The following is a 23,469-nucleotide window of genomic DNA, read 5'->3' as shown; positions in this document are numbered from 1 at the left end:
TGTGACCTCATCCAACGACACACCCCCACCCGTCGCCTCAGGTCTGCTGAAGCTAACCTACTGCAGCCCATCAGGACAAAGCTCCGGACCTGGGGTGACAGGGCCTTCGCAGCAGCCTCCCCCACACTCTGGAAATCCCTCCCCAGCCACGTCAGATCCGCCAACACTCTCACATCATTCAAACAATCCCTCAAAAATCACCTTTTCACTCTTGCCTTCAACTCCTAATCAACTAACCCCTTGCCCTTATTCCTCCTAGCTTAGCACTTTCTACTTTTGTTGCTATTTTGTTTTACTTGCTTGTAAACGGATCATTGCAGCATCCCATAATCCCCTCTGTTTCAGCCCTGTTTCAGAAGTGCTGATTCTCTGTCTGTTACTTTAGATGAAAATAAGGAGCCCCTCCCCACTCCCCTCTGAGAGATATTTGGTTAAAAAAACACACAATGGTGCTCTAGGAGGAGATTCAGGTGATAGGGTGTGGGGGTGTTACCTTGGTTGGTTATTGGCTAATGGTTACACAAGCCAAAAGTGAGTCATAAAGTGGCCAAAATCTGATCAGCTCATTTTCAGACAGGTTTTTATGGATTTTGCATAATAGGTGACCTTTAACAAAAAATAAGACGCCAGTAACAGGTGAATGGGATTTTGGGGAGCTCACAACATAGAAACATTACATTTTGAACACTCAACAGCATCATATTTTCACAGGAATATTCTGGATACTTGGATAATGTTTCCTGGAAACACACAGTGTTAATAAATATACATTTATGTTGCATTGATCTGACCAACAAAAACTACATTTTGATCAATTTAATGTTATTGGGTAAAGGGCACTGTGATGGTGTTTAAGACACTCACCATGTCATTTTGTGTCCCCAGTCAAACTTTTGTTGAATGTAATTTCCTCTCTCTCCATCTTAATTTTCTGTCAGCTTTGTATTAAATAAAGTTCTAAAAACTAATAGAGACCTACACATTAACCCGATTAAACCTCTACTGGTGTGGAAGGCATTTTAGGGTCAGATATCTCAAAAGCTGGACTATTAAACAAAACTATTTGCATGGTAAGTTACCCCTAACTGGGAAGTGGGAAGATTTTGTGTGCTTTGTGCTAAATATTTTGCAACATACTTGTAAGAAGCAACTCCCGACGTCACTGTGCTCGGGTATGGACACGTTGTACAGCTGCTTCAGGAACACAGGCTCGTTGTCGTTGACGTCCTCCACCAGCACAGTGACTGTAGCTGTGGATGACAGAGCCGGGTCTCCTCCATCAGTCGCCACCACCAGGAACCAAACCTCCATCTGTGTCTCTCTGTCCAGAGCTGCAGCTGTTGTGACCAGGCCCGAGTCTGGGTGGATGCTGAACAGGCTGTCCTGGTTGGACTTAAGGATGGAGTATCTAACATCTGAGTTGACCCCCTCATCTGCGTCTTGTGCTCGCATCTGGATGAGGGAACTCCCCTGTGGTGCGTCCTCAGAAATATCAATCATGTACACATCTTTCTCAAAAACCGGGGGGCAATCATTGGTGTCGATGACCCTCAGGAGGAGGACAATCTCACTGCTCAGAGGTGGGCTCCCAAAATCTAATGCTACCACTTTCAACTCATACAGATCCTTTTGTTCCCTGTCGAGCTCTGAGTTGACACACAAAGCATACAGGAAGTCATCTGTCTGCTTCAGGGTGAACTTCCCATCATCCTCCTCGAGCGTGACGGTGACCCTCTCCTCCTTAAAGTCGGAGTCTGATACCGAAATCCTGGCAATGTAGTCCCCAATCGCTGCTGCCTCTGAAACCAAAGCATCTCCTGTCTCGCTGAGGAACAGCACGCTGATGGTGGGACTGTTATCGTTGACATTAAGCACCTTCACACCCACAAAAGTGCTGCTGTACTCAGGCTGAGCCCCGTTATCTCGCGCGCTGATGATCAACTCATGGAAAGCCTGAGTCTCATAATCAAGCGGCTTGTTGAGATACACCACCCCGGTGATTTGGTTGATAGAGAAAACCTCATTTGGGTCACTCTGCCGCCTGTTGATCTCATAAATGATTACGCCGTTGTTGCCCATGTCGAGGTCAGTGGCGTGGACCTGACACACAGAGGACCTCAGTGGGGCATCCTCTGGCAGCGAGGCGTGGTATTCAGTCTGGTTGAACACGGGAGGGTTGTCGTTCTCATCCAGGACGTGGATGTTCACATGAAGATTCCCCGTCCTGGTTGGGATGCCACCATCAAAGGCCTCGATGGTGAGGGAGTATAGCTCCTGAGTTTCCCTGTCTAGTTTGCTGATGAGGATGAGATCCAGGCTCGGGTGGCTCTCAGATCCACTGCGATACTCCAGGTGGAATAACTCCCCCATCTCAGTCTCTGTGATCCTGTATCCCTGGGTACCAAACTCACCCTCATCCCCATCTTTAGCTACTTCAAGCTGAAATTGACTCCCAGGGGGGCTCAGTTCTGATATTTCTAAGTTGACCTCCTCTGAGGGAAACACAGGGGAATGGTCGTTCACATCTGTAACCTCTAGTATCACTTTGATCATCTCCCCTGTCAGGGTGGCTGCCACAAACTCATACTTATCTCTGCTCTCTCTGTCCAGGATCACAGCTGTGGAGATGATCCCCGTGTCTGCGTCTATTTCCAAGTCTCTGAACACATAAGAGTCTCTGCTCTCTGAGATGAAGAATCCGGTGCTTGGCCTGCTTAATCCTGCTCCCAGATCTCCAACGATGGTTTTAGCAGGCAACCCCTCTTTAACAGAGAGCGTCAGGTTGAACACCTGCCCGAGCGACCGCACGCAAAGCAGCGACAGCACGAGGGCCCAGAGAAGCGACGGTGAGGCTTTTTTGCGACCCATTGCTCCTTTCCACATGGTTTTGAACTTTAAGCAACGTTACATATTTCAGTGTCCAAGTCAAACTCTTCCATCACATTTCAGAGCACCTCTCCAAAAATAAATCAGGTAAACGCACCTTGCATTTTTGAGCACAGGAAAACCGCCAGCAGTCATTCTCCATCACAATATTCGAGCAGCTTTTTTGCTTGAATTTGAAGAAGAGATATCCACACATCTAGGAGCGCAAATCCCCCAGGGCTTCTCACACATCATGGCACCGAGAGGCCACAGAGTACCCACTGTGCGCACTGAACACACCTCCTGCCCACGTCTCGCGCTGATCGCCTCCATCTGTGCGCGGATTGCTTAAGATTTAATTAGACCCGGAGATTAGTGCCGCGTGCTGAAAGGTACTATAGTCAATAGTTGACCAGTCGAAGATCAAGGTGTGCAAAGTAGGGGAAACAACTCATGGAGAGAATTGTTGTCAGAAAGTTAATAATACAATCTGTGATTCGGCCCACATGCTTTTGGAGAAGTGTTTAGAATAAATCAAATATAAATTGAGTTCGACGAGGTTCATTGTTTGGCTGATGTCCATTTAGTTTTAGGATGGCTCCCTCCAACGGCAAAAATAAGAACCGCAGGCAGAGAACTGAAATGTTTAACTGCAACACCCTTTAAAATACAGTCAAACAAACAACCCTGAGCTTGATAAAGTTATTTTGCCAATTATGGGCTCGAATAATTTAGTAACATGTTAAGCGTCTGAAAAGATGCTCATGAAAAAGTGTCTAGCTGTCTATGATCCTTTGTAATACTTTAAAATAACGTTTTGCATGTGTCCAAACATTTGTATCTTTAAAAAGAAATTGATGCCCTAAATAAAAAAATTGCAAAAAGATTGAGAACAGTTTGCACAATATATTTGACAGGTTTGCATATAACAGTGGTTCCCAAACTTTTTCTGTCAGGCCCCCCATTTGGAGAAAAAAAAAAGGTCGGGCCCCCCCAACACAAGGCAGGCTCAGTGGTGGCGCCAGAGATTTATTTTGGGGGTGCTGTGGGGTAGCTTGACGTTTCATAGAGGGTGCTCAAACATTTAGGGTTTCCCATTAATGTACCGGTCGCTACAGTGGAATTCTCTACTGCAACAATCCCCACACACATACACAGTGTACCCGCAACTGTTACAATGAAGGCTCGATAATCAGCTCATGGCATATAGGTGTAAGCAGGGGTAAAGTGCTATTTCTATAGGTGGTGTGTGGACCTTACATAGGGGGGTCCGGGGGCAAGCTCCCCGGGGAAGATTTATTTTTAAATATTGAAGTTAAATGCATCAATCTGGTGCACTTTGAGAGCAAAATGAAGAGATCTATGGATACATATCAACACCCATTTGAAACAGAACTGTAAACAGATTAACTTTTTCTTTATGGATATTTTACAAATCATCCTTTTAAACTTTATTCTTTTTTTACTGTCATATAGTATTTCATACCTGTTTTTCATTTATTCTCTTATTTTTGTATAACTATAATGATCATATAAACGTGTGCCTTGGAAATAATTGTTTACATGAATGGTGACCAAAACGTTTGAGACCCACTGAGATAGCACTGAGAGGAGTCCTTAGTTCACTGGTTCTCTCAGTCTAACGGGAGAGGACTCTCCTCCACTTTGTTGTTGAAAAAACTCCTTATATCCATTAGCGTAGCTCGCTAGCACCAGAAGCTAACAACAACGATCTCCGGTACCGTACCGGTGCGCTCTCTCTCGCTTGCGCACGCACACTAAATGGCTCGTTTCACACACACACAGAGCCGAGCTTTAATGAAACACAGAGATCCAGACGTAATAGTACTGTACTGTATCATATTATTTTCGAATCAAGAACTCATAAACTGAATGTGGCTATTTGCTTCCTAGATAGACATTAAAAGTACATTTATAATCATATTAAAACCTTCATTAACCTTAAATGTGGAAAAGCTCTGTCCCTATAACAGTATCTGAGTCAAAATGTTTTCTAAAGTATTTCAAAATACCCTGAGAGAAAAAAAGACACATTGTATTCAATATTATTAAAAAAAATAATACATTTGATGAGGCATTTAATGTTAATTATTTAGACACATAGCTCTATCAGCACCTTGATAATGATGTTGCAGCTCCCATTGGTCCTGCAGGGCAGAGTATCCATCACACAGCCTCCCATGGTGCTTGCAAGCGAAGTTACCAAGCAACAGATGTAACCTGAGCTGTATACCCGAGTAAACAAGCAGCATAGCTACTGAGGATCCCTTTGTCTGGGTCAGTTTGTTCAGCAACTCCACAAACTCCAACACAGAAGCTTTCGATATAGTGTTCTCAGATTTTTAGGAAAAATGCCTTCTCATATCATGCTCTCCTACCAGTGGGATGACCAGGCTCTGGTGAAAAAGATTTATGACCGCCTCAAAGATGATGGTCTGCCAGTGTGGTTGGATATCGAAGGAGGGGTGACGGGAAATATAAACGATTCGTGAGTACAGAGAAATCTGGATTAAGTGGATTAATTAAATTAATGATTTAGATCAATCAGAATACATTTTGTCTTGTGTGCTTTCAGGATGGCTGCAGGTGTGGAGGAGGCTGTGGTGATTTGTCCATTCATGTCTCCAGCTTACCAGGCGTCCCGCAGCTGTAAGAAAGAGCTCAACTACGCAGACAGCAGGGAGGTCAGCATCGTGCCCGTCATGCTGACCAACAACTGGGAGGCGAGCGAGTGGCTGGGGTTGATCACTGCAGGCCTGCTGTGGGTGGACTTCAGGTGAGGAGGCCTTTCAAACAGACAGGGAGACAACTTCAGACACTCAAATGATTAACCTGTTAAGCCCCAAGGTCCCCGCCGGCGGGTACTTTACTTTTTTTTTTCACGACACTGTGTCTCAGGGCATCTTAATATTTAAGAACCTATTAATGTGTTATACCAGATTAACGGAAATATCTCAGCTAACTGACGATACAAACAATTTTTACCAAAACAAAACACAAGTCTCATAAGAAGCATCTAAATGACCCCTGAGCGAAAAATGCTAACGGACTTTGGCACAGAACTCAAGATAAAAGTACCCTTATTACTTATCGTAGCTGCACATACAAGATATCCGATTAAAGCTGAGGTTCCACAGATTATTTAGGTATATAGTATCATCACTGAGTGATCCGAACTCGCGACAGGGGAAGCAAACACAGACATCACAACACGTACCTTTACGGAGCTTTTAGGGAGATCGTCTCACCGTAGCTGTCAATCTGATCAAAAGACGTGTTCAATGGCATTAAAACGAGAAAAAACGCGGCTGAATCGGTTAATCCATGGTTGATAATGTTTCTTCTGGGTTATAATATTTTTTATTTATAATCGATAATTCCATTTTATGTAAAAATCGGAGAGTAAAGTTAGCTGCTAATGGTAGCCACCAGAGTTATCGCAGCTTCCGGTCTTGGCTATGCGGCAGTCTCACACACACACACACATTACCAAATAAGGAGTATGTGGGAGTTCCCTCGATTCCATTGGCTCTGACGGTTAGAAAGAGATGTCAATCAGCAAAATCGAGCAAGGGGGCCNNTTTTGCTAAATCTGTCTAAAAAGGTCAAATATCACTTGTTTTGCATCAATCTTGATACAGGGTACTTATATGTTGTACTTTGGATTCCTAAAGCTTTTAGTCTACTAACCCATCATCCAAGGTTAGTTTTCACTATAAGTACAAAATATATTTTGGACGGACACTATCATTTAGTTTTTTACCATGTTCAATCTGAATTTTCTTTAAAATAAAAGACATCTATATTGATTCTGACTTTTCTACATCCAACTCACAGGTTTATCATTACTTTGAGAAAAAAGATTATTCATTTAACCCTTTTAGAAGGGAAGATATGGTAATTTGTTCTGGCAATGTCTTTTTCGAGCCTGAAACCTGAAAAACAGGCTCAGGGCTTAACAGGTTAAAGGAAATGTATTTAGGAACATTCTTGGTCAAATAAAGTCTATTATAAAGATTGGATCGTATGATTCAACATGAACGTCTGAGCTCTTAGATATTTTTGTTACCTACATCTGTGTTGTCGTTCTAGAAATGCAGAGAAGGGTGAGGAGCACTTTGAGATGTGTCTCAGCTCTCTGGAGGAGGAGATCATGTTTAACGTGGGTCACCTCCTGGCAGTTGAAGAACCTCAGGGAGAGGTGGTGGATCAGCCTGAACCATCAAAACCCCGCCTGAAAAAGAAACCTGGGAGAGGGTTTCGCCATGCTCTCTCAAAGCTCTACATCCATGATTCAGGTAGATATGGGTTTAAAAGAAAAATGGTTTCTTTGGGGTAAATGTTTCTGGAAAATCCTTCCAAAGTTGCCATCCCATTGAGACACATGACAGGAGTTCCAACAAGTGCATGACATGTCTAGGATTAACTGGGACATTGTTAACACGTTTTTAATGTTCTAACTGTTGGACAGGAAATGTATTACTTGTATTAGGGTTAGGGTTATCTGAATAGCAATCCGAGCCCTGCACATTTAAACCAAACTGTGTAAAATCCTACTAATTTTTGGCCACCTCTTTTGCTGCAACATGATTTCACAGGTGAGATAATCCAACCGACTGTCAGCAGCAGGAACACAGTGGAGCTCAGTGAGAAAGCTGGAGAGCATTGTTACTGGCTGGAGATTAAAGGCAACGGCTGTAAATACTACAGGAACGTTGTCACCAACAGATACCTGGGTAAGTACACAAATCAAACAAAAAGCAATTATGTGAAAAATGCACTTTTTATTAAAGGAAGAAAAAAAACTTCACATTGCGAACTGAAAAAAAGGCTTATTTCCAAGTCTGTACAACTGGAAAATTCAATACAATTTTATTTTTTCTCCAAACCATTATTCAACGCGTTTTGGTTTGTCGCTCTGCAGGATTCGACCCCAGCAGGAACCAGGCCCACTCTGAGGTCAGCCCCTCTGAGAGAGAAGAGTGGCTGATGTTGGTGGACCAGACGGACCAGAGCCATCAGAGAGCCGTCATCGTCAAGAACAAACACTCTGGGAAGTTCCTGGCAGTCCAAAATGGCCACTTTACCGGACTCACATCTTACAATGAAGACTGCAAATGGTTTTTAGAATAAAACAGGACAATGTGGGCACTTCTGTCAATGAGACATAAGTTGTTAAGGAATACAAGTAGAGAGACAAACTTGATGGGTGTATCTACAACTGGAGGATTGGTAGAAATACAATTAAACATCACTGTGACAAAAGAAACAAATAAAAAATGATTAGAATCTCTTCCTCTTGAGGATTTCTGGTTTCCAGTTGATGGGATGGGTTTCCTCTGTCTGTAAGAAAGAAAAAGGAGCGGTCATATTTTCTATCTACTGCTTCAGAGCCAATTCAAATACACATTTTAAATATGATGGCATAACTTACAGCGGTGTCGTCTTCCTTGTATACTTTAATGGTCTTGTCAGCCTCGGCAGTGATCAGCCGGCTCTCTGAGTTATCGAACATGCAAGCGAAGATGCCAGACTCGCTGTCCAGAGAGCCGGGCTGCACAGCGGCGTGAATCCTCTGGAAGTTATAGCCTGTCCTCCAATCCCACATGTGGATGGTTCCATTGTCGGCTACAGAGAACAAGAAACATGCACATGTATCAGGATTCTGAGACAGCATCAACACAACTAAGAAATAATAATCTATTACACGAGTTAAACATTACTGCAGACAAAACAAGTGATAGTTTAGCTTGAATTGAATACCTCCAGACACCAACACGCCATCGGAGTTGACAGCCATAGTGTTGATGATGGCGTTGTGGCCCGACAGGTTCTGGATGAAGCTTCCATCGGGGAACATCCACTGCTTGATGTTGTCAGCAGAACCAGAGGCAAACGTGTATCTGTAGGACACAGGAAGTAAGGCGACCATATGTTGAGGATATTACAAACTCTTATTCTTTTTAAACTAGAATTGTTTTTTGTTTGAGCAATTTAAATGGAATGATACAAAACGCAGGCAACTAATCCTAAAAAGCGCAAACCAGCTAACGTGTATCAACAGTGATGCTTAACACTTACTACTTAAACAGGAGATGTTATTGGTAAGGTAACTTACTGTCTGGGGTGCATTGCCAGAGTTCGGACAGACTTCTTGTGGTTTGTCAGAGTCGCTCTGGTTTTTCCAGCGATCAAGTCCCACAGCCGGATGGTTGAATCGTGACTGCCTGCAAGATGATAATCAGTGGTTAGCGGAGGGCCAAACAATCAGGTACGACTTTGATAACTTCTTAGGTCATTTTGGGTTTAAACAAATGTATTTACCAGTGATGATTTGTGGCTCTGCAGCCTGACACTTCACTGTGGCAACAGTGTTGGTGTGTCCGGTCAGGGTGTGCACATTGGCTTTACTCCTGATGTCCCAAACCTGCATGGACAGGGAATAAATCAAATCTCTTTAATAAACGTATTACTTGGAGTGAGGGGAAGGGTGCACACCAGTTAAAAGTACACCAACACCAAGTGAAAGTGCAGAAGGAGTATTGTGTTCACCGTTTAACTATTGTCTGATATATGCTGTATATAAGGTGTATAAGGTATAAGGTGTCGATGAAGATACAGATATCTGATAGCTAGAAATTGTTCATGCTTGAAAGCACAACATATAAAGAGCTGAACACAAACCACAGAGGGTTAATCAACACATGAAACAGAACATAAAGGATGCTTAGCATAAACATGGAGAAACTGGAATTCAGTTCACTTTATAACACAGTAACAGGGCAGAGGGAATATAAATGAATTCAAATATGTGACTAGTGAAAAGTTAGAAATCATGAACCGGTGGCAACTGAGCTGTAAAGTTAAACTTTTTCAGTTGTGTTAAGGAGAGCCTATGAATGATATGTGTATTGTTAAAGTTGCAGTGAACACTCTCTGGGCTGGACTCGACTAGGTCAAACTCAAGAGTCGACTACCAATCATATGATTTTGTGATCAATCATCCGTTTAACAGTGAGAATGCAAAGTAGCAGCTTACCCTTGCTGTGGCGTCTCTGCTGCACGTCACCAGCACATCAATAGTTGGATGAAGGTCGATATCATAGACAGCACTGAGGTGGCCGTGGTAGTGCCTGATCACCTTGTTGTACTCCAGATCCCAACACTTGACCTGCTTGTCTTCTCCACAGGAGAACAGGTAGGGGCTGCGGTTGCTGACCGCCACGCCGCGCACCGTGCTGATGTGTCCCGTCAGGGAGAGCTTCAGTTTCCCACTGGCCAGGTCCCAGATCTGTCAAGAACAAACAGCATTTAAGTCAATCTAAGGGTATTATGTTTAAGAAGATACTGAAAAAAGCGCTTTTGATATTGCGAGCGGTTCCAATGGAAAACCGATGGCATCTGGCTGTAAACAACAAAGAATATAATATGGTCGCAATTAACCATTCAGGGTCACTAAGATAGATTTATAGAGATTTGATTAAAGGTTCACAGACATCCTATTTTCATTTAGCCACATTACTCTTGAGTTATCAGCATGATTAGGGTATCTCAGTTACCAACCTGTGACCCAACTGAGATAACTTCATGACAACTGAGCCAATATCAATCTGCTGATAAAGACCATAACATGTGGTTCAAGGCTCTGGAGACTGTAACTGTTACGCTTCTATGTTAAACTGCTGTAACCAAGGTCACAGAGCATCGTTCATGTTATAATTTAATGTATTGTTAGTTAATATAAATCAAAAGCATGTTGGAGGAGCTCAAGGTCAGAAGAATTTCATTGCCATTTCTACACTGTAGCTTTGAGGATATGAAAATAAAAACTTTGAAATCAAACAACAACTTCTTGTTAAACCATATTTATGAATTTTTTTCATGGCATGGGAAATGAAAGTACGGGAATTTTCAACTTTACTCACCTTTATGGTTCTATCAGCAGAGCCTGTGACAAACCACTCATTCCCCGGCTCCACGGCGATGGATCTCACCCAGCCGAGGTGACCACTGATGACCTACCAGATCAAACATACGACATTTAAAAATCACACAGAAGAGAAACATCCCAGGTGCCCCGCTTTGGCATTACACAAATAAAGAGGGAAATTAAAGCTTCGATTATTTGTATGTACCCGAAACAGTTTCCATGGGGGATGCCACTGTGGTTTGGGCATGGTGGGCGCCTTCCTCGCCATCGCATTTCTGGTGCCACCTCCGTCCAAGAGAGACTGAAATAAATACACAAATTCATTATCAGCTTTTTTACAGCACGGGTAAACAATCAAGATATCTGATCAAGAGGAAACAGTGTGACCTCCCTACCACAGAAGAAGACTGAGGGTGAGATCTCTCTCCTCCTCCTGCGTGTCGATGGATGTCACCAACACTGGAAGCGGTGCGGCTGACGTCCTGCCTAGAAATTCAATAACGACACAAAAATATTGTTAGTTTATATCAAGAAGTTGTTTAAAAATCCTGAAAAACTTCTCCACGTGTTCAGGATCTTGAGTGTTTATACAAAATGCTACCAATCCAGATTATTGGATAAATAAAATAAAAGGTGTACCTGGCTTGTGAGGGTGGCAAAACGAGTGCCAAGGAGTTGATTCCTCCCTCACTTGGATTCCTGTGGACCTTTGTGTCGGCAGTCAAGGCCACTCCTGTTGAATAATAAAACACTTGTATAAGATACACAAATATTGCTGATGATGTTCATAGTTAGGATGTATCACCATTACAGCTTGGTTAAATTAAAACCATCGTATTTACCAGGTCCAGAGGGATAGGCATGTGTCCCGGCGATCAGGTATTCTGGATCATCCCCTGAAAAAAATTAGGGGATTTTAAATACTGGGAATTCAGGAGTCAAGAAAATAAATGTATGCATGGATTTCTCCATAATCCACTGAGGGTAATATGCAGTGCTTGCTTCTTCCTCACCTGGCTGTGTGTAGCTCTGGTTGCCCAGCATACTGCCAGCAAGAAGAGACACTCTGTCTTTGCCTTCCTTCAGGACAGGCATGTGCAAAACTGCATTGTAGTCTGCTTTCAGTTTCACAGACATCTTCATCTTCTGGCTGCAAACACAGTAGACAGGGATGCATAATTTACTGCTTCAAAATCATTCACTTGCTAACTATACTTGGCAAATAAGCATCATTTTGTTCTGATGTTTACATACATACACATACGCACATACATACAAACAATATGCAGTTGGTTGCTTTGAACGATTTTCTTTATTTTCCCAGGAGAGAGCAATATATATCACATCTTCTCTCATGGTATGGTATTCAACTTAATATTATAATGATGATATATATATATATATAAAACAAATCAAGTGATTGCTGTTGGTTAATCCAGTGAATGAAATACAGGTGAATTCCATCATCACACAAAAAAATACTTATTATGATACAGCTGTCTCACTATATATTCATACTGACCCCCGACACTATATTCTACAAGCAATTAATTATAATAGCGATCAAATATATTAATATTGGAGAAATATCCTTATTTATAACAACAACACATCTTAAGGATATTGCCCAGGGCTGAATTTAGTACATATATATATTATATTTTTTTTTAAAGGGAGAATGAAAATATTTCTCTGCCCTGAAAATATACATTATAAAAGTACTAGCCTACAGATGTATATATCCTTTATTATAATCATTAAAGCAGAAATAAGTGCAATTTATCCGATCATTTTCTCTGTAATGATGTCCAATTTAACATTACAGGTCACTTGAACTATTTAATCAGGTTTGTACCATAAAGATCAAGCAAACAAAACGTCATCTCAAAACGTAAAACGTAAACCAATAGTCTAAAGCTGGACTCAAGTTAAACTTGGGAACAAGTGGAATTTTAAAGGAGTCATACATGCTCAAATGTAATTGTGCAAACAAAGAAAATACAAACCTTTCTTCATCCTGTGCGATGGATTTCGCATGGTCGGACACAAACATATCATGAGTCCTTTTGAGAGATCTGAAGACCAGCGTGTGGACTGAGTGCTTCTGGACATCCTGTATAATACAATAGTTATATTTAATACAATAATATTCAACCAATACAAACAAGCCACATTTATAAATCACTCCACCCCTGAATATAGGTTATATAGACATGACATCGTATAGTAAACGTAATGCTATCCAGCAATTAGCCTGGTCCAACAATGTAATGTTCTGTAGCTTCTGAGCGGGACATAAAGAAAAAGCCTCGAAAAGACTTCAACGCTCTTCTTACCTCGGCCATGGTTGAGATATCAACACGGAGAAAACACCACAGACGATAAAGTTACTTTTGAATGGAGTTTTGTTTGGTCGCACTCAAAAAATATATTACAATCATGAAAACATGAGCACCGCTACAAGCCGACGATCGTATAACCCGGAAGTAAACAACAACAACAGAGTTGAGGGGTTCATCATCGCCACCTAGCGGCCAGGAGGTGCAGGTCAAAGCAATTCTGTAAAAAACTAAATAAACAACTCCTACCTCCATTTTGCACAGGTTAATGTATTCCAGAGGTGGAAGGAGTACTCATATTGTGTACTTAAGTAAAAGTAAAAGTACCTGAGTGTAGGAATACTGTGTTAAAAGAAAAAGTCCTGCAATCAAAATGTTACTCAAGTAAAAGTAGAAAAGTGTTGGCATCAAAGTATACTTAAATAAGAACCTGGAACCATTTCTACTTTTGGGGAAATTATGGAGAACATCATTTATCACACATTTCTGACAAGTAACCCCCCTATAGTGTCAAAGATCTGGAAAGTGACATATATGTCACATTGAGCGTTAAAGTAAAGCTTATTCATAACTAAATTCATGAGGATGATGTTTTGGTTTAAATTTGTTTCAACATTCTCTGAACTGAAAAGTATAGAATATATTTACTATATATAATTGAATCAGCTAAATGAACTGAGCAGATCATAATAATATTTCTAATTGTGCATAAGTGTAACTCAAGATTTTATGAGAAATGTTAAAGTTTATGTCCCTATGTGACATTAATGTCACAGCGATATTTATCTTGTTTGTTTCATATCAATATGATCAAGATTTTTTTTCAAAACATGTTAAATGTAATAAAGGATATGTTAAGTAAGCATTATAATTCTTAAATGGCTTGAATCTTAACTTTAGCAACAAAAAACAAGCTTGAAATGTAGCTAGTTCAGTTGTTAGCTTGGCGCATGGACATTTTGGACATGTTGTTATGGGGACACAAAATCACATGACCTGGCCCACGGCCCACCAGACTGTTCAGTGTGGGTCAATTAAGGACTTCATGAGATAAAATAAAGGCTAAAGCTGCAGGAACTTTCATGTAACATCTGTGTCACGGTGGGTTCTGATGGGTTAAAGTACCAAAACTAAAAGTAATCATTGTGCAGATTGGTCCATTTTAGAATAATATATATTATATATATTGATTATAATTATGTATGCATTTAAGTGACTTGATTATATTTCACATCATTAATCAAAATAAAGTAACTAAAGTTATGAAATCATTGTACTGGAGTAAAAGTACTACATTTACCTCTGAATTGTAGAAGTACAAAGTAGAAACAAATTGAAATACTCAAGTAAAATACAAGTCCCAGTACAGTACTTGAGTAAATCTATTACTTTACACCACTGATGTACAATATTTTGTGTTTTTACTCATAATTATGGTGTATATATTGATACTATGAAGGTTACTCTGAGTGTTCACAAGCCAGTTTAGTTACCTGAAGCACATGAAGTAATTGCTATCTAATAAGTTCATGCCTAAACAGTTTACCTAGTTGTTGCAAATGGTGTAGGTGGCCATTATTGGGAATTTAAATTCCAAGATTTACTGTGTTATTGTGAGACATATCACAAAAACACTTATTGACTTTGGGACTTTAAATACTGAGGGGTACAAAAGACTGTTACCTACATTAGGCCATACATGGGCATTTGGTATTTGGCAAGATCATCTACAACGAGCCAAATGGAGTTTGGACTCCACATGTCGTTGTTGAGGTGAGGGTTGTGATTCATCGGGACAAGTAACATTGCACAATACAAAGTAAACTGTCCAAACGTGGAAACAAATAACAATTTGGGACAATGTGATTTGGCAGCAACCACCAGCCAACTAAAAAACCCTCCCTTTAAAAAGCTTGTGGTAACAAGCTGTCTATTTCAAACAGTAGTAAGGCAGGTATATTTCAGTAGATAACAAGCACCTCAAAATGTTAGTAAAGTTCACTATTCAACTATCGGGAAGTGACCTTATAAAGAGCACTTTAGTTTAAATGATTGAATTACTTCTGAAATGTATGTTGGAATGTTTCCAAGTGCCTGTTAGAAATGTCCATAGAGTCGCTGCTTTGGTCATTATTTTTCAATTATTCATTTACTGGAGACAATGGGCAACAGATGGATTGTGTTTTGTTGTTGATCGATTTTAGCCATGATTTTTTTAAAACCTGGAATTTCATTTGCCTAAAAGGTCCTCTATAGCCAGGGGTGCACACAACTTTCTCAGTGAGGTACTCAGATGAGTACCTGGAGTCAGTGTTTGGTACTCCAACTTCCGGCTCCCTCAAAGTTCCCATGAAGCCCTCTGTATCGCGAATATCAGCGGGTGGGGGTGCTAGTGGAGTATGATGAAGCCCTCTGTATCGCGAATGTCAACGGGGGGGGGGGGTAGTAGTAGAGTGCAGAGCTTCGTGACCACAGAGCGTGTGAACGTTGTGATCAGCTGTTTTAGCGCAGTGCTGCTGTACAGGCCGACGTTAACAGCAGCCCTGTCTTTGCACACGGAGACCGACTCCGTCGTCCGGTGATCTAACCGCCTTATGGAAAAGCTTCACATATACATCGGTACGCAAATGCGCTTTGTGACACAAGTGACGGTACGCATTTCAGATTGTTGCCGCGCATGCGTACCTGCGTACCACTTATGTGCACCCCTGTCTATAGCCAGATCACTCATTAATCAAAAACCTGTTATTTTGAAAACAGCAAATACACTGCTGTATCTTCTTATAATTCTATGTGTGTGCGTGTGTGTATGTGTATGTGTATGTGTGTGTGTGTGTGTGTGTGTGTGTGTGTGTGTGTGTGTGTGTGTGTGTGTGTGTGTGTGTGTGTGTGTGTGTGTGTTGTCTTGAAGACTGTGACTGTGCTTCTTACTTGCAAAGGTTTCATAATTATAATGATAAATGAATGATTAATAAACACTGATGCATGGGTGTATAATATATTACACAGCATATGAAAAACAAGTGGACACATTCTTTACATTTAAGGAAGGTTTTATTTATATACATACAGGTGTATATTTGTTGTACTATGACAACATATTTAAACTTTTGCAGAGTCAATTCAGATACATCTTATTTTAGTGTTTGTTTTTACCAAAGTCTGTTTTTACCCATCTGCAAATTCTTAACAAAAGATCTGCATGCCATATTTATTAGTGTTTCCACTACAGCAACTTAGTCCAAACAAAAAATCTCCAAAGAAGTATTGACTGTAATTGGTGAAAACAATATTTAGGTTTCAAAACAAAACAGAGACTGAAAGGAAAATGTGAATGTCACAATTCTGCCAAACATGCAAGAATTACACATCATAAAGTCAGAATTTTTATCGCGGAGGCATTACATTTAATTTAGTGATTTGGTGCTGAACACCTTAACTCAAGCAAAAAACAGACCACAACCATGTTAGTCTTCTTTTTAAACTCCAAGCCCGCCAAACTGTTTCACCCCAGCCTGCTGTCCACCTCCTGCTGTGATGCGACTGAGGGGAATGATCTTCATGGTGGTCTCTTTCAGGGAGTACCAGCGGTTGTGCCATGTGACCCAGATAATGCCGTTGTCGTAGCCAAATTCACCTGCATCCTTTTCCGTATACCTGCCACCTATAGAAGAAAACACAGACAGCTTAGTGTGGACCTTTAATATGAATACATGTTCTTGGATATCGTTATGTGGAGGATAGTTGTTAATAAAATATATTATTAAAACCTTTAACATCTTAACAGATCATTTAAATGAACACCAATTAAAGATTCTGGCCCTGTTGTCTTACCCTGGTAGTATTTGCCGTTCAAATGTGCAGCATGACATCTGTTCATCCACCAGCCGGAGCCGTCCTGCTGAGCACAGTTGCCGTCGTACCTGTCATTGTCCTTGTCGAAGGAACTGAACTGCATGCCATTATGAGAGGTGTAGATCTTGTCACTGGGATCGTCACCAAAGTCAAAGCCATCGAAAGCATCTCCAGCATCACCGGCTAAGTAGTAACCGTATGTAAGACGGTACATGTCGGTCTCGGATCCAACTCTGAACATGGTGTAATCGGCATACCTGGAGAAAGATTGATTATTGTTAGTTTTTGTTAACTTCCGCTGAGTAATTTGTTTTCGTTCTTTAAAGGAAAAACTAACTATGAGGGTCATGTTTGCTTTTCAGTGAGTCCCTTTGGTCTCCTCTTATGTAATCTGTTATCGTGTGTGTACGTACTTTGTGTTGCCTTCCCAGTCAACAAGCTCTATCCTCAGCACAGTCGGCATGCTCGTAGAGCCCGTCAGGAGATGCATCTTCTCGAGACCGAGCCAGAACTCTGTGGTGTCGTCTGGTGAGAGATATCCGAAGCCCTCCTTGTATTGGACCCAGTCCTTGTTGAAGTCCACACTGCCATCGCGTCTCTGTGGACAAAAAAAGTCCTCAGTGTCATATGACGATACGATAGGTCATATGTAATCATCTTTGATTGTAGATGTACGTTTAATATATACAAATGTAGTTGTCCTGACTCAGAGTTACTGAGAGACATGCAAAAAGTGTTGCAACCGTCCTCAGTCTATCCCTGCCGTGCAATTGAATGCTTTGGCTTTTTGAGTCAAGATGAATTGTAGCAACTAATTTCTTTCATATCATTTTGAGATATTGGGGGGAGGGTATAATTTCAAACAAGTCAAACAATGTTTTAATTACATTGGGCAAAGGCCTGACGCTTTCAAAGATGAAAACATAACGGTTTAGCGCCCCCATCCAACCCTAATCATTTTCATACGGTCTCTTCAGTTGTTTGCTATCAGGACTGGAAGGTTGTTTTACTGAGTATTAAGTCGTTGTAGTTCTCTAAGAGAAGACTCTGTGAATCATGCAGGGCCAGATGAAGGCAGTACAGAGTGTTTTTTCTCAACATTTGTTCAAGTGAAACATACCCTCTGTATGACTGTGAAGCCACGTCCAAAGCTGTCAATCTCACAATAGACCAGGAACTGCTCAGTGGCTTTAGCTGGCTTCACATAATAAAGCCCACTGGTGATGGCACCTTTGTTAGCAATATCCTGGCAGTCTGATGAACGAAGTGAAGAAGAAAAAATAAGGTTTAACAGCAAGACATAAAAGACTGTCTAGAGTGGTGGTTGTATTGACTATAACACAGGATAAAATGAACACATATTATTTCCTGTTGCTTATGCATTATGTCCACGCTTATTTTAAGGTTTAGAAATAACCGCTTTGAAATAAAGTCAATCTAAAATAAATCTGTTTACTTTACATTGATTTGCCTTATTGATTTTACACTCTGACTAAACACTGAACAAGGACAAATGCCGTTCAGATGAGGCATGATTGAGAAATTTCTGGGAAGGTCTGAAGGTCAATGGATTAATTTTTTACCTGATCCTGTGAGGGGCTGGATTTCAACTGAGTCTTTGCAGGGCTCAGCACATTTCTGCTGCAGCTGCACGGAGAGCTGTTTCAAGTCTGACATTCTCTTCTCGTTGGATGAAATTAAATTCTGAAGTTCACTAGAAAAAGGGGAGAAAATGAGTTGTAGGAGCTTTATCCTGAGAAACTCATGTAGTAAAAACAGTGAAGCTCAAATGTACAGTCTTTTACAAAATACATACGACAAGAATAAGAAAATAGGAACAAACTAGAAGCAAAAGTAACAAATGAAACACATTTGAAAAAGAAACTTGGAAAATAAGTGTTTTTTTTCTTTTTAGAAGTGAGTTTGAGTTCCTGTGTCTATAGGCGAAAGAAGAGGGGGCGGCCAATCGCACCATGATCTGTGCACAGTGCAAACTGTGTGGGCGAGAAGGGTTGGCGTGCATTGACCTGAAAGCGTGGGTGGCCCGGAGAAGTAAAAGTAGGTAAAAGCGTCAAAAGAAAAAGTATGGAGTGGTCTCTTAGGGCTGAGGAATGAGGCGGAGGGGTTGTTGGTTTGTAACATTTTCTTGAACTAGTATGAGGTGAAAACACAATAGAAGAAACAAGCAAGCTGCTAATTAGTGGAATAGAAACAGTTAGTGCTACTTGAACAAACTTTTACGAAAGAGTAGGCAAGTACACTTCACACATCAAGATAACTCTACTACTCTATGTTACTGTAGGACAAATAATTGAACCAGATTTCCATCACATGACCTTTGTTTACCATTTCTGACTAGTTTGAGTTTTGCTTCTGTGATTTAAATGTATAACAATGTATTTTGATTCACAAACTATGCATATGTTGTGGAAGACATTTTTTATCTACAAAGTAACTTTTAACTATAGCTGTCTCATCAATTTATTTGATTTAAAAAGTGTATGAATACTAAAAGGTGCAGTCAGCTGTTTTGAACCAATACATTTTTGGCACATTAGGCAAAAATGGTCCACTAGCTATCTGTTCTGTGTGTGTGCAAAAAAAAACAAGGGTTCATGCCCAGCCCTGGCTTTGTCAATGTGCAACAAACTTATTGACTTGGACAGAGCCACCAGAAAATATTCCAGCAAATCAGCAAGAGGAGGCGTTGGTGCTTATGCCTATGACAGGGGGAAGGCCACAGATGTATAAAGAGAAAGGCAGTGGAAGCGAAAGGGACGGTAAATGTTTAGGGGGGTATTTGCTTTGGTTGAGTTCAAATATTAACAATCTCTGAATTACTGATTCTACATTAAAGTAGCTTGGCACTAAGGTTTGATGTTAGATTGTATAACTTAAGTAATACTAAGGTGACTTACTATATTTGCTGTTCCTGTGCGACGATGGTCTTTTCAAACCGAACAACATCATCCAGCATATTCGATGATTTTCTGTAGTATGGATCTGAAATAAAAAGCCAGTGTCAGCGCTGATCTTGAAACATTCCCCACAGTCCTTTAATACTTTTAATACATTAACGATCAGTTACTTAAAGAAGATGACACCAGATGAAGCGTGTTACCTGGCAGGGAGGCCTTCTGAGCTGACGTAGTAGAATCTTTCATGTAAACAACAGTGTCTTTGGCCTCTTGGGTCAAATTGGCAATTGTTTCAAGTGTATGTTGCAAATTGTCCAAATCCCTGTCCACATCCGGCATATACCTCAGCATGTAATCCGCCACTCCACATGTTGTAGGACAGTATTTTCCCTAAATACAGACAAAAGAAGTTCAAATACAACATTTATAATAGTTTTCCCATATATACAAAGACTTACAATCTACATGGCAAAGAATACATCATTATTATTTGTCACATCATACTTACAAAGCCATCTTCCATGCTGCATGATGCAAGGTTGTCTCCTCTGATTTGCTACACAGCAAAAAGACAAAAAATAATTTGATGTCTATGTTCAAGTACACGGATGAAAACATTGAAATTCAGTGACTTACTGCTGATGAGAAGGAGAAAAGTAACAGGAGACCTCCTGCTGTAAAAACAAGTGATGGAGCCATGTTGCCTTTTGCCACCAGTTGTGGTCTGGTCTTTTTGGAAGAATGAAGAGCAGCTTGACTCGGTGGGATATTTATCTGAACAAGGTCCTCAGGTCAGTGTTAGATAAGAGGTTCATCTGCAAACAACCAACTCACTGTGTTGGGACAAAGCTCTGACTCAAACATTTCCCAGATATGACGTTTTTTTACGGACAGATGTACGTGGGCTATCTGAATATAAAATGCACACTTGTGTGAACCCAGTGACAGTAATGATGACAAAGAGAAGTGAAAAGACTGATGACTCAGCTTTGTACATTGTGAATTTTTTTTACCAAGCACTTGTTGCCCTTTTTTCAATTGGACTGTTACTTAAATTGTTTGTTTCCCCGTTAGGAACTAGGACATGATCACATTTTATTTACAATCTTATTTATCATATGATGAAGGCAAATGACAACATGAGTCATTCCAGACATATGTCAATATAACAACATGTCCCTGTAAAACATTAACATTAGCTTACTGTCAATAAAGACGTGCCAAGAGTACTGGATTGAAACAAGACCACAACATGACTACTGGAAATACTCATTTTGAATTGGCTAACAAATGTCAGTTAAAATAAATGTTTAAGAATCTTTAAAAAGTTCCCATTTAAGCTCCTAATTGAGTCAAAGTTGAGTTTAAAAAAAATGTTTTCATAGTGATTTGGAGATTTAAAGAAATTATCTTTTTACTTACTACGGCAAATTAGACAATTGTGTGTTTAAAATTCCCTAGGACAAATGTCAAAGATAACACAGCAGACTTCTTGAATCTTCATACTAAGAGTCCAAAATTTGGACATTAATGCATTTAATGTATTTGATTAATTTTCTACAATTTAACTTTAACGGCTAAAATTCCTACTTGCAACGTTTTTTTCTTCCCTTTTTCGTTTCTCTTCAGAAATTCACCAGGGTGCAATGTTAAACTGCAGATTAAACAGTACTTGATACAGTTTTTGGCTGCAACAGCAAATTTACAATGACAATGATCTCTTTTTTCCAGGTGTTTAATCAACATGGTTTATATTAAATGACAAAATATGACAATGAGCGCTCAGGTTTCATGGGGACACTTTCTGGGAGTTTAGCCACAAATTAAATGTTTTTCTTTGCAAAACATTAAGTTATTGATTTTGACTTCTTGTTTGAAACGGGGCTGCACTGGTGGGTAAGACCACCAGTGGGAGTGGAACCACAATAAGCCAAACAAGCTTATCAGTGAGCACACATTCAAAGTATATTCAAAGCATAGGCCTATGCCTCTTTTGTCCCTGAATAGAAACATCTTAGTTATTATTTAAACATAATTGGTACACTCTTTTCATGATAAAATACATGTATCCCCCTTGAAATGCTGCATGGAGATGTGTGTTGATTTGTGTCACAAAAGAAAGAATGAGGAATATTTGGAGTCATATTAAAGGTCCCATGCCATGGCCATTTCTATTGATCATAATTCCATTGTTGAGGTCTACTAGAATAGATTTATATTGTGCAATTTTCCAAACTCACGTTGGTCTCTCATACAGCACAAGTATGTGTAATCACTCTCTGTCCTGAACGCCTTGTTGGAGCTCCTGCCCCCCCCTCCCTGTGAGCCCACTCTGCTCTGATTGGTCAGCTCGCCCACTCTTTTCTGATGAGTCCACCACCGTTACAGCGGAACATCAGTGATTATGTGTTACAATGGCGTTAGCAACCAGAAAATGATACCAGTAATGACAAACAGATGAGAATTCTGCGTGGGGTCTGGGTGCCGTGTTGGCGGGACGTTGCGGGGCTCGCTGCTGGAGCGGACAGTGTGAGCTGGCTTACTGGTGTTGTTTCCTGGTTGCTGCGGGAGATCTGCGAGACAGCGAGACACATCAATACCCAGCCTGAACCCAGCCCGAGCACACACACACCCACCTGCAGCCTGGCTGTGAGTCTGTGTGTGTTCTCAGAACGAGCCCAGGCCGAGCCCCACCGCGTCTCGCTTTCTCAGGCTGAGAAATGTGTGTGTGTGAGGAAGTCCGCGGATTGGTCCGTTATGTCACTATACCCAATACGTCACTGTACTTACTACACTATAAGAAGAAAACAATGGAAAAAGAAAAATCTCCAACGAGGCGTTCTGGGGCAGCATAGACAGGTATTTTCTGTGTTAGAGTCTTACTCGCTACAGGGTGTACTTTGAGGGTTTGTGACTCTGCAGACCGTTTACATGCATAAAAAGCAAAAGGGGATGGTTAATAACCGGAAGCGCATGACACGTGACCTTAAATATATTACAAAACGGATTTAGTAAATGTATAACATTTTAACAGAAAGTTAGAGGGAGATTGGCTTCAGAATATTCATCTGATTAAATAAAAGTGGAGGCAACGTAGGAAGTGATGCGTTGTCGTAGGTTGTTGTTGAAGAACAGCTTCAATAGGTAAGTAATTCCAAATGTAAGGGGGTGAGTACTTTAATTAACATCTCTTTAAACACTTGAATAATCAAAAACAAGAATAAGTATTCATGACTCTGAGGTAATGTTCTCTGTGTTGGGGGAATTTGAGGGTTTTAAGAAAGTCACAAGGTTTTTTTTGGAATTGTGGTTTGGCGACATAAATAAATAAACTGTTCGTGATATAATTCCCACAGTAGAAAACAATCTAGTCTTTGATATTGAGAAATCAAACGTACACATAGTACATCTGAATTGCCAGATCATTTTCTTGATATTCGTGGTATTGTCCAATTTATTTAGCTGATGGGGTTTAGGTGGGTCTGGGTTCAGTGGGGTTTTGGATCACATTAGGAATGATATGCTTTCTTCACTTCTGCTA

At 40.6% G+C, this 23,469-nt stretch overlaps 4 protein-coding genes across 4 annotated transcripts in view; 1 reads left to right on the top strand and 3 right to left on the bottom strand.

Moving 5' to 3' along the window:
• Window positions 1–2,993, bottom strand: part of dchs2 (dachsous cadherin-related 2) — a 29,939-nt gene extending 26,946 nt beyond the window's left edge. The window contains exon 1 of the mRNA XM_010795574.1: window positions 1,138–2,993. Within this exon, the coding sequence (XP_010793876.1) occupies window positions 1,138–2,883 (1,746 nt within the window). The 5' untranslated portion in view covers window positions 2,884–2,993. The remainder of the gene's footprint in view (window positions 1–1,137) is intronic.
• A 2,110-nt stretch (window positions 2,994–5,103) lies between these two features.
• On the top strand, window positions 5,104–8,045 carry LOC104965748 (uncharacterized). Its single transcript, XM_010794759.1, has 5 exons — window positions 5,104–5,374; window positions 5,462–5,662; window positions 6,979–7,184; window positions 7,485–7,622; window positions 7,811–8,045. The coding sequence occupies exons 1-5, from the start codon at window positions 5,238–5,240 to the stop codon at window positions 8,017–8,019; spliced, it is 891 nt and encodes a 296-aa protein (XP_010793061.1). The 5' UTR covers window positions 5,104–5,237; the 3' UTR covers window positions 8,020–8,045.
• plrg1 (pleiotropic regulator 1) lies at window positions 7,654–13,294 on the bottom strand. The gene is made up of 14 exons (XM_010794760.1): window positions 13,153–13,294; window positions 12,823–12,929; window positions 11,830–11,966; window positions 11,659–11,712; window positions 11,456–11,549; window positions 11,212–11,302; window positions 11,022–11,117; window positions 10,812–10,904; window positions 9,926–10,177; window positions 9,211–9,313; window positions 9,005–9,113; window positions 8,650–8,789; window positions 8,321–8,514; window positions 7,654–8,229 (listed from the first exon to the last, which is right to left on the bottom strand). The coding sequence occupies exons 1-14, from the start codon at window positions 13,159–13,161 to the stop codon at window positions 8,170–8,172; spliced, it is 1,539 nt and encodes a 512-aa protein (XP_010793062.1). The 5' UTR covers window positions 13,162–13,294; the 3' UTR covers window positions 7,654–8,169.
• A 2,893-nt stretch (window positions 13,295–16,187) lies between these two features.
• Window positions 16,188–20,674, bottom strand: fgg (fibrinogen gamma chain). The gene is made up of 9 exons (XM_010794757.1): window positions 20,565–20,674; window positions 20,437–20,484; window positions 20,132–20,318; window positions 19,929–20,013; window positions 18,594–18,724; window positions 18,131–18,264; window positions 17,424–17,608; window positions 16,990–17,267; window positions 16,188–16,819 (listed from the first exon to the last, which is right to left on the bottom strand). The coding sequence occupies exons 1-9, from the start codon at window positions 20,625–20,627 to the stop codon at window positions 16,635–16,637; spliced, it is 1,296 nt and encodes a 431-aa protein (XP_010793059.1). The 5' UTR covers window positions 20,628–20,674; the 3' UTR covers window positions 16,188–16,634.
• Between the last annotated feature and the right edge of the window lie 2,795 nt (window positions 20,675–23,469).

The sequence above is a fragment of the Notothenia coriiceps genome, unplaced genomic scaffold, assembly GCF_000735185.1.
Source record: "Notothenia coriiceps isolate Sejong01 unplaced genomic scaffold, NC01 NC01_scaffold00037246, whole genome shotgun sequence".
Taxonomy (NCBI): Eukaryota; Metazoa; Chordata; class Actinopteri; order Perciformes; family Nototheniidae; genus Notothenia; species Notothenia coriiceps.
Note: the sequence above shows the minus strand (reverse complement) of the source record. Positions and strands in the feature narration are given on the sequence as shown.

Coding starts and splice junctions, on each gene's coding strand:
- LOC104965748 (XM_010794759.1), top strand. CDS start 5,238: ATGCCTTCTCATATCATGCTCTCCTACCAGTGGGATGACCAGGCTCTG. Junction 5,375..5,461: donor ACGGGAAATATAAACGATTC/GTGAGTACAGAG, acceptor GTGTGCTTTCAG/GATGGCTGCAGGTGTGGAGG. Junction 5,663..6,978: donor CTGCTGTGGGTGGACTTCAG/GTGAGGAGGCCT, acceptor TTGTCGTTCTAG/AAATGCAGAGAAGGGTGAGG.
- plrg1 (XM_010794760.1), bottom strand. Junction 11,967..12,822: donor ATCGCACAGGATGAAGAAAG/GTTTGTATTTTC, acceptor CTGTGTTTGCAG/CCAGAAGATGAAGATGTCTG. Junction 11,550..11,658: donor TGCCTATCCCTCTGGACCTG/GTAAATACGATG, acceptor ATTATTCAACAG/GAGTGGCCTTGACTGCCGAC.
- fgg (XM_010794757.1), bottom strand. CDS start 20,627: ATGGCTCCATCACTTGTTTTTACAGCAGGAGGTCTCCTGTTACTTTTC. Junction 18,725..19,928: donor GCACAGGAACAGCAAATATA/GTAAGTCACCTT, acceptor CCCTTTTTCTAG/TGAACTTCAGAATTTAATTT. Junction 18,265..18,593: donor CCAGCCCCTCACAGGATCAG/GTAAAAAATTAA, acceptor TTCGTTCATCAG/ACTGCCAGGATATTGCTAAC.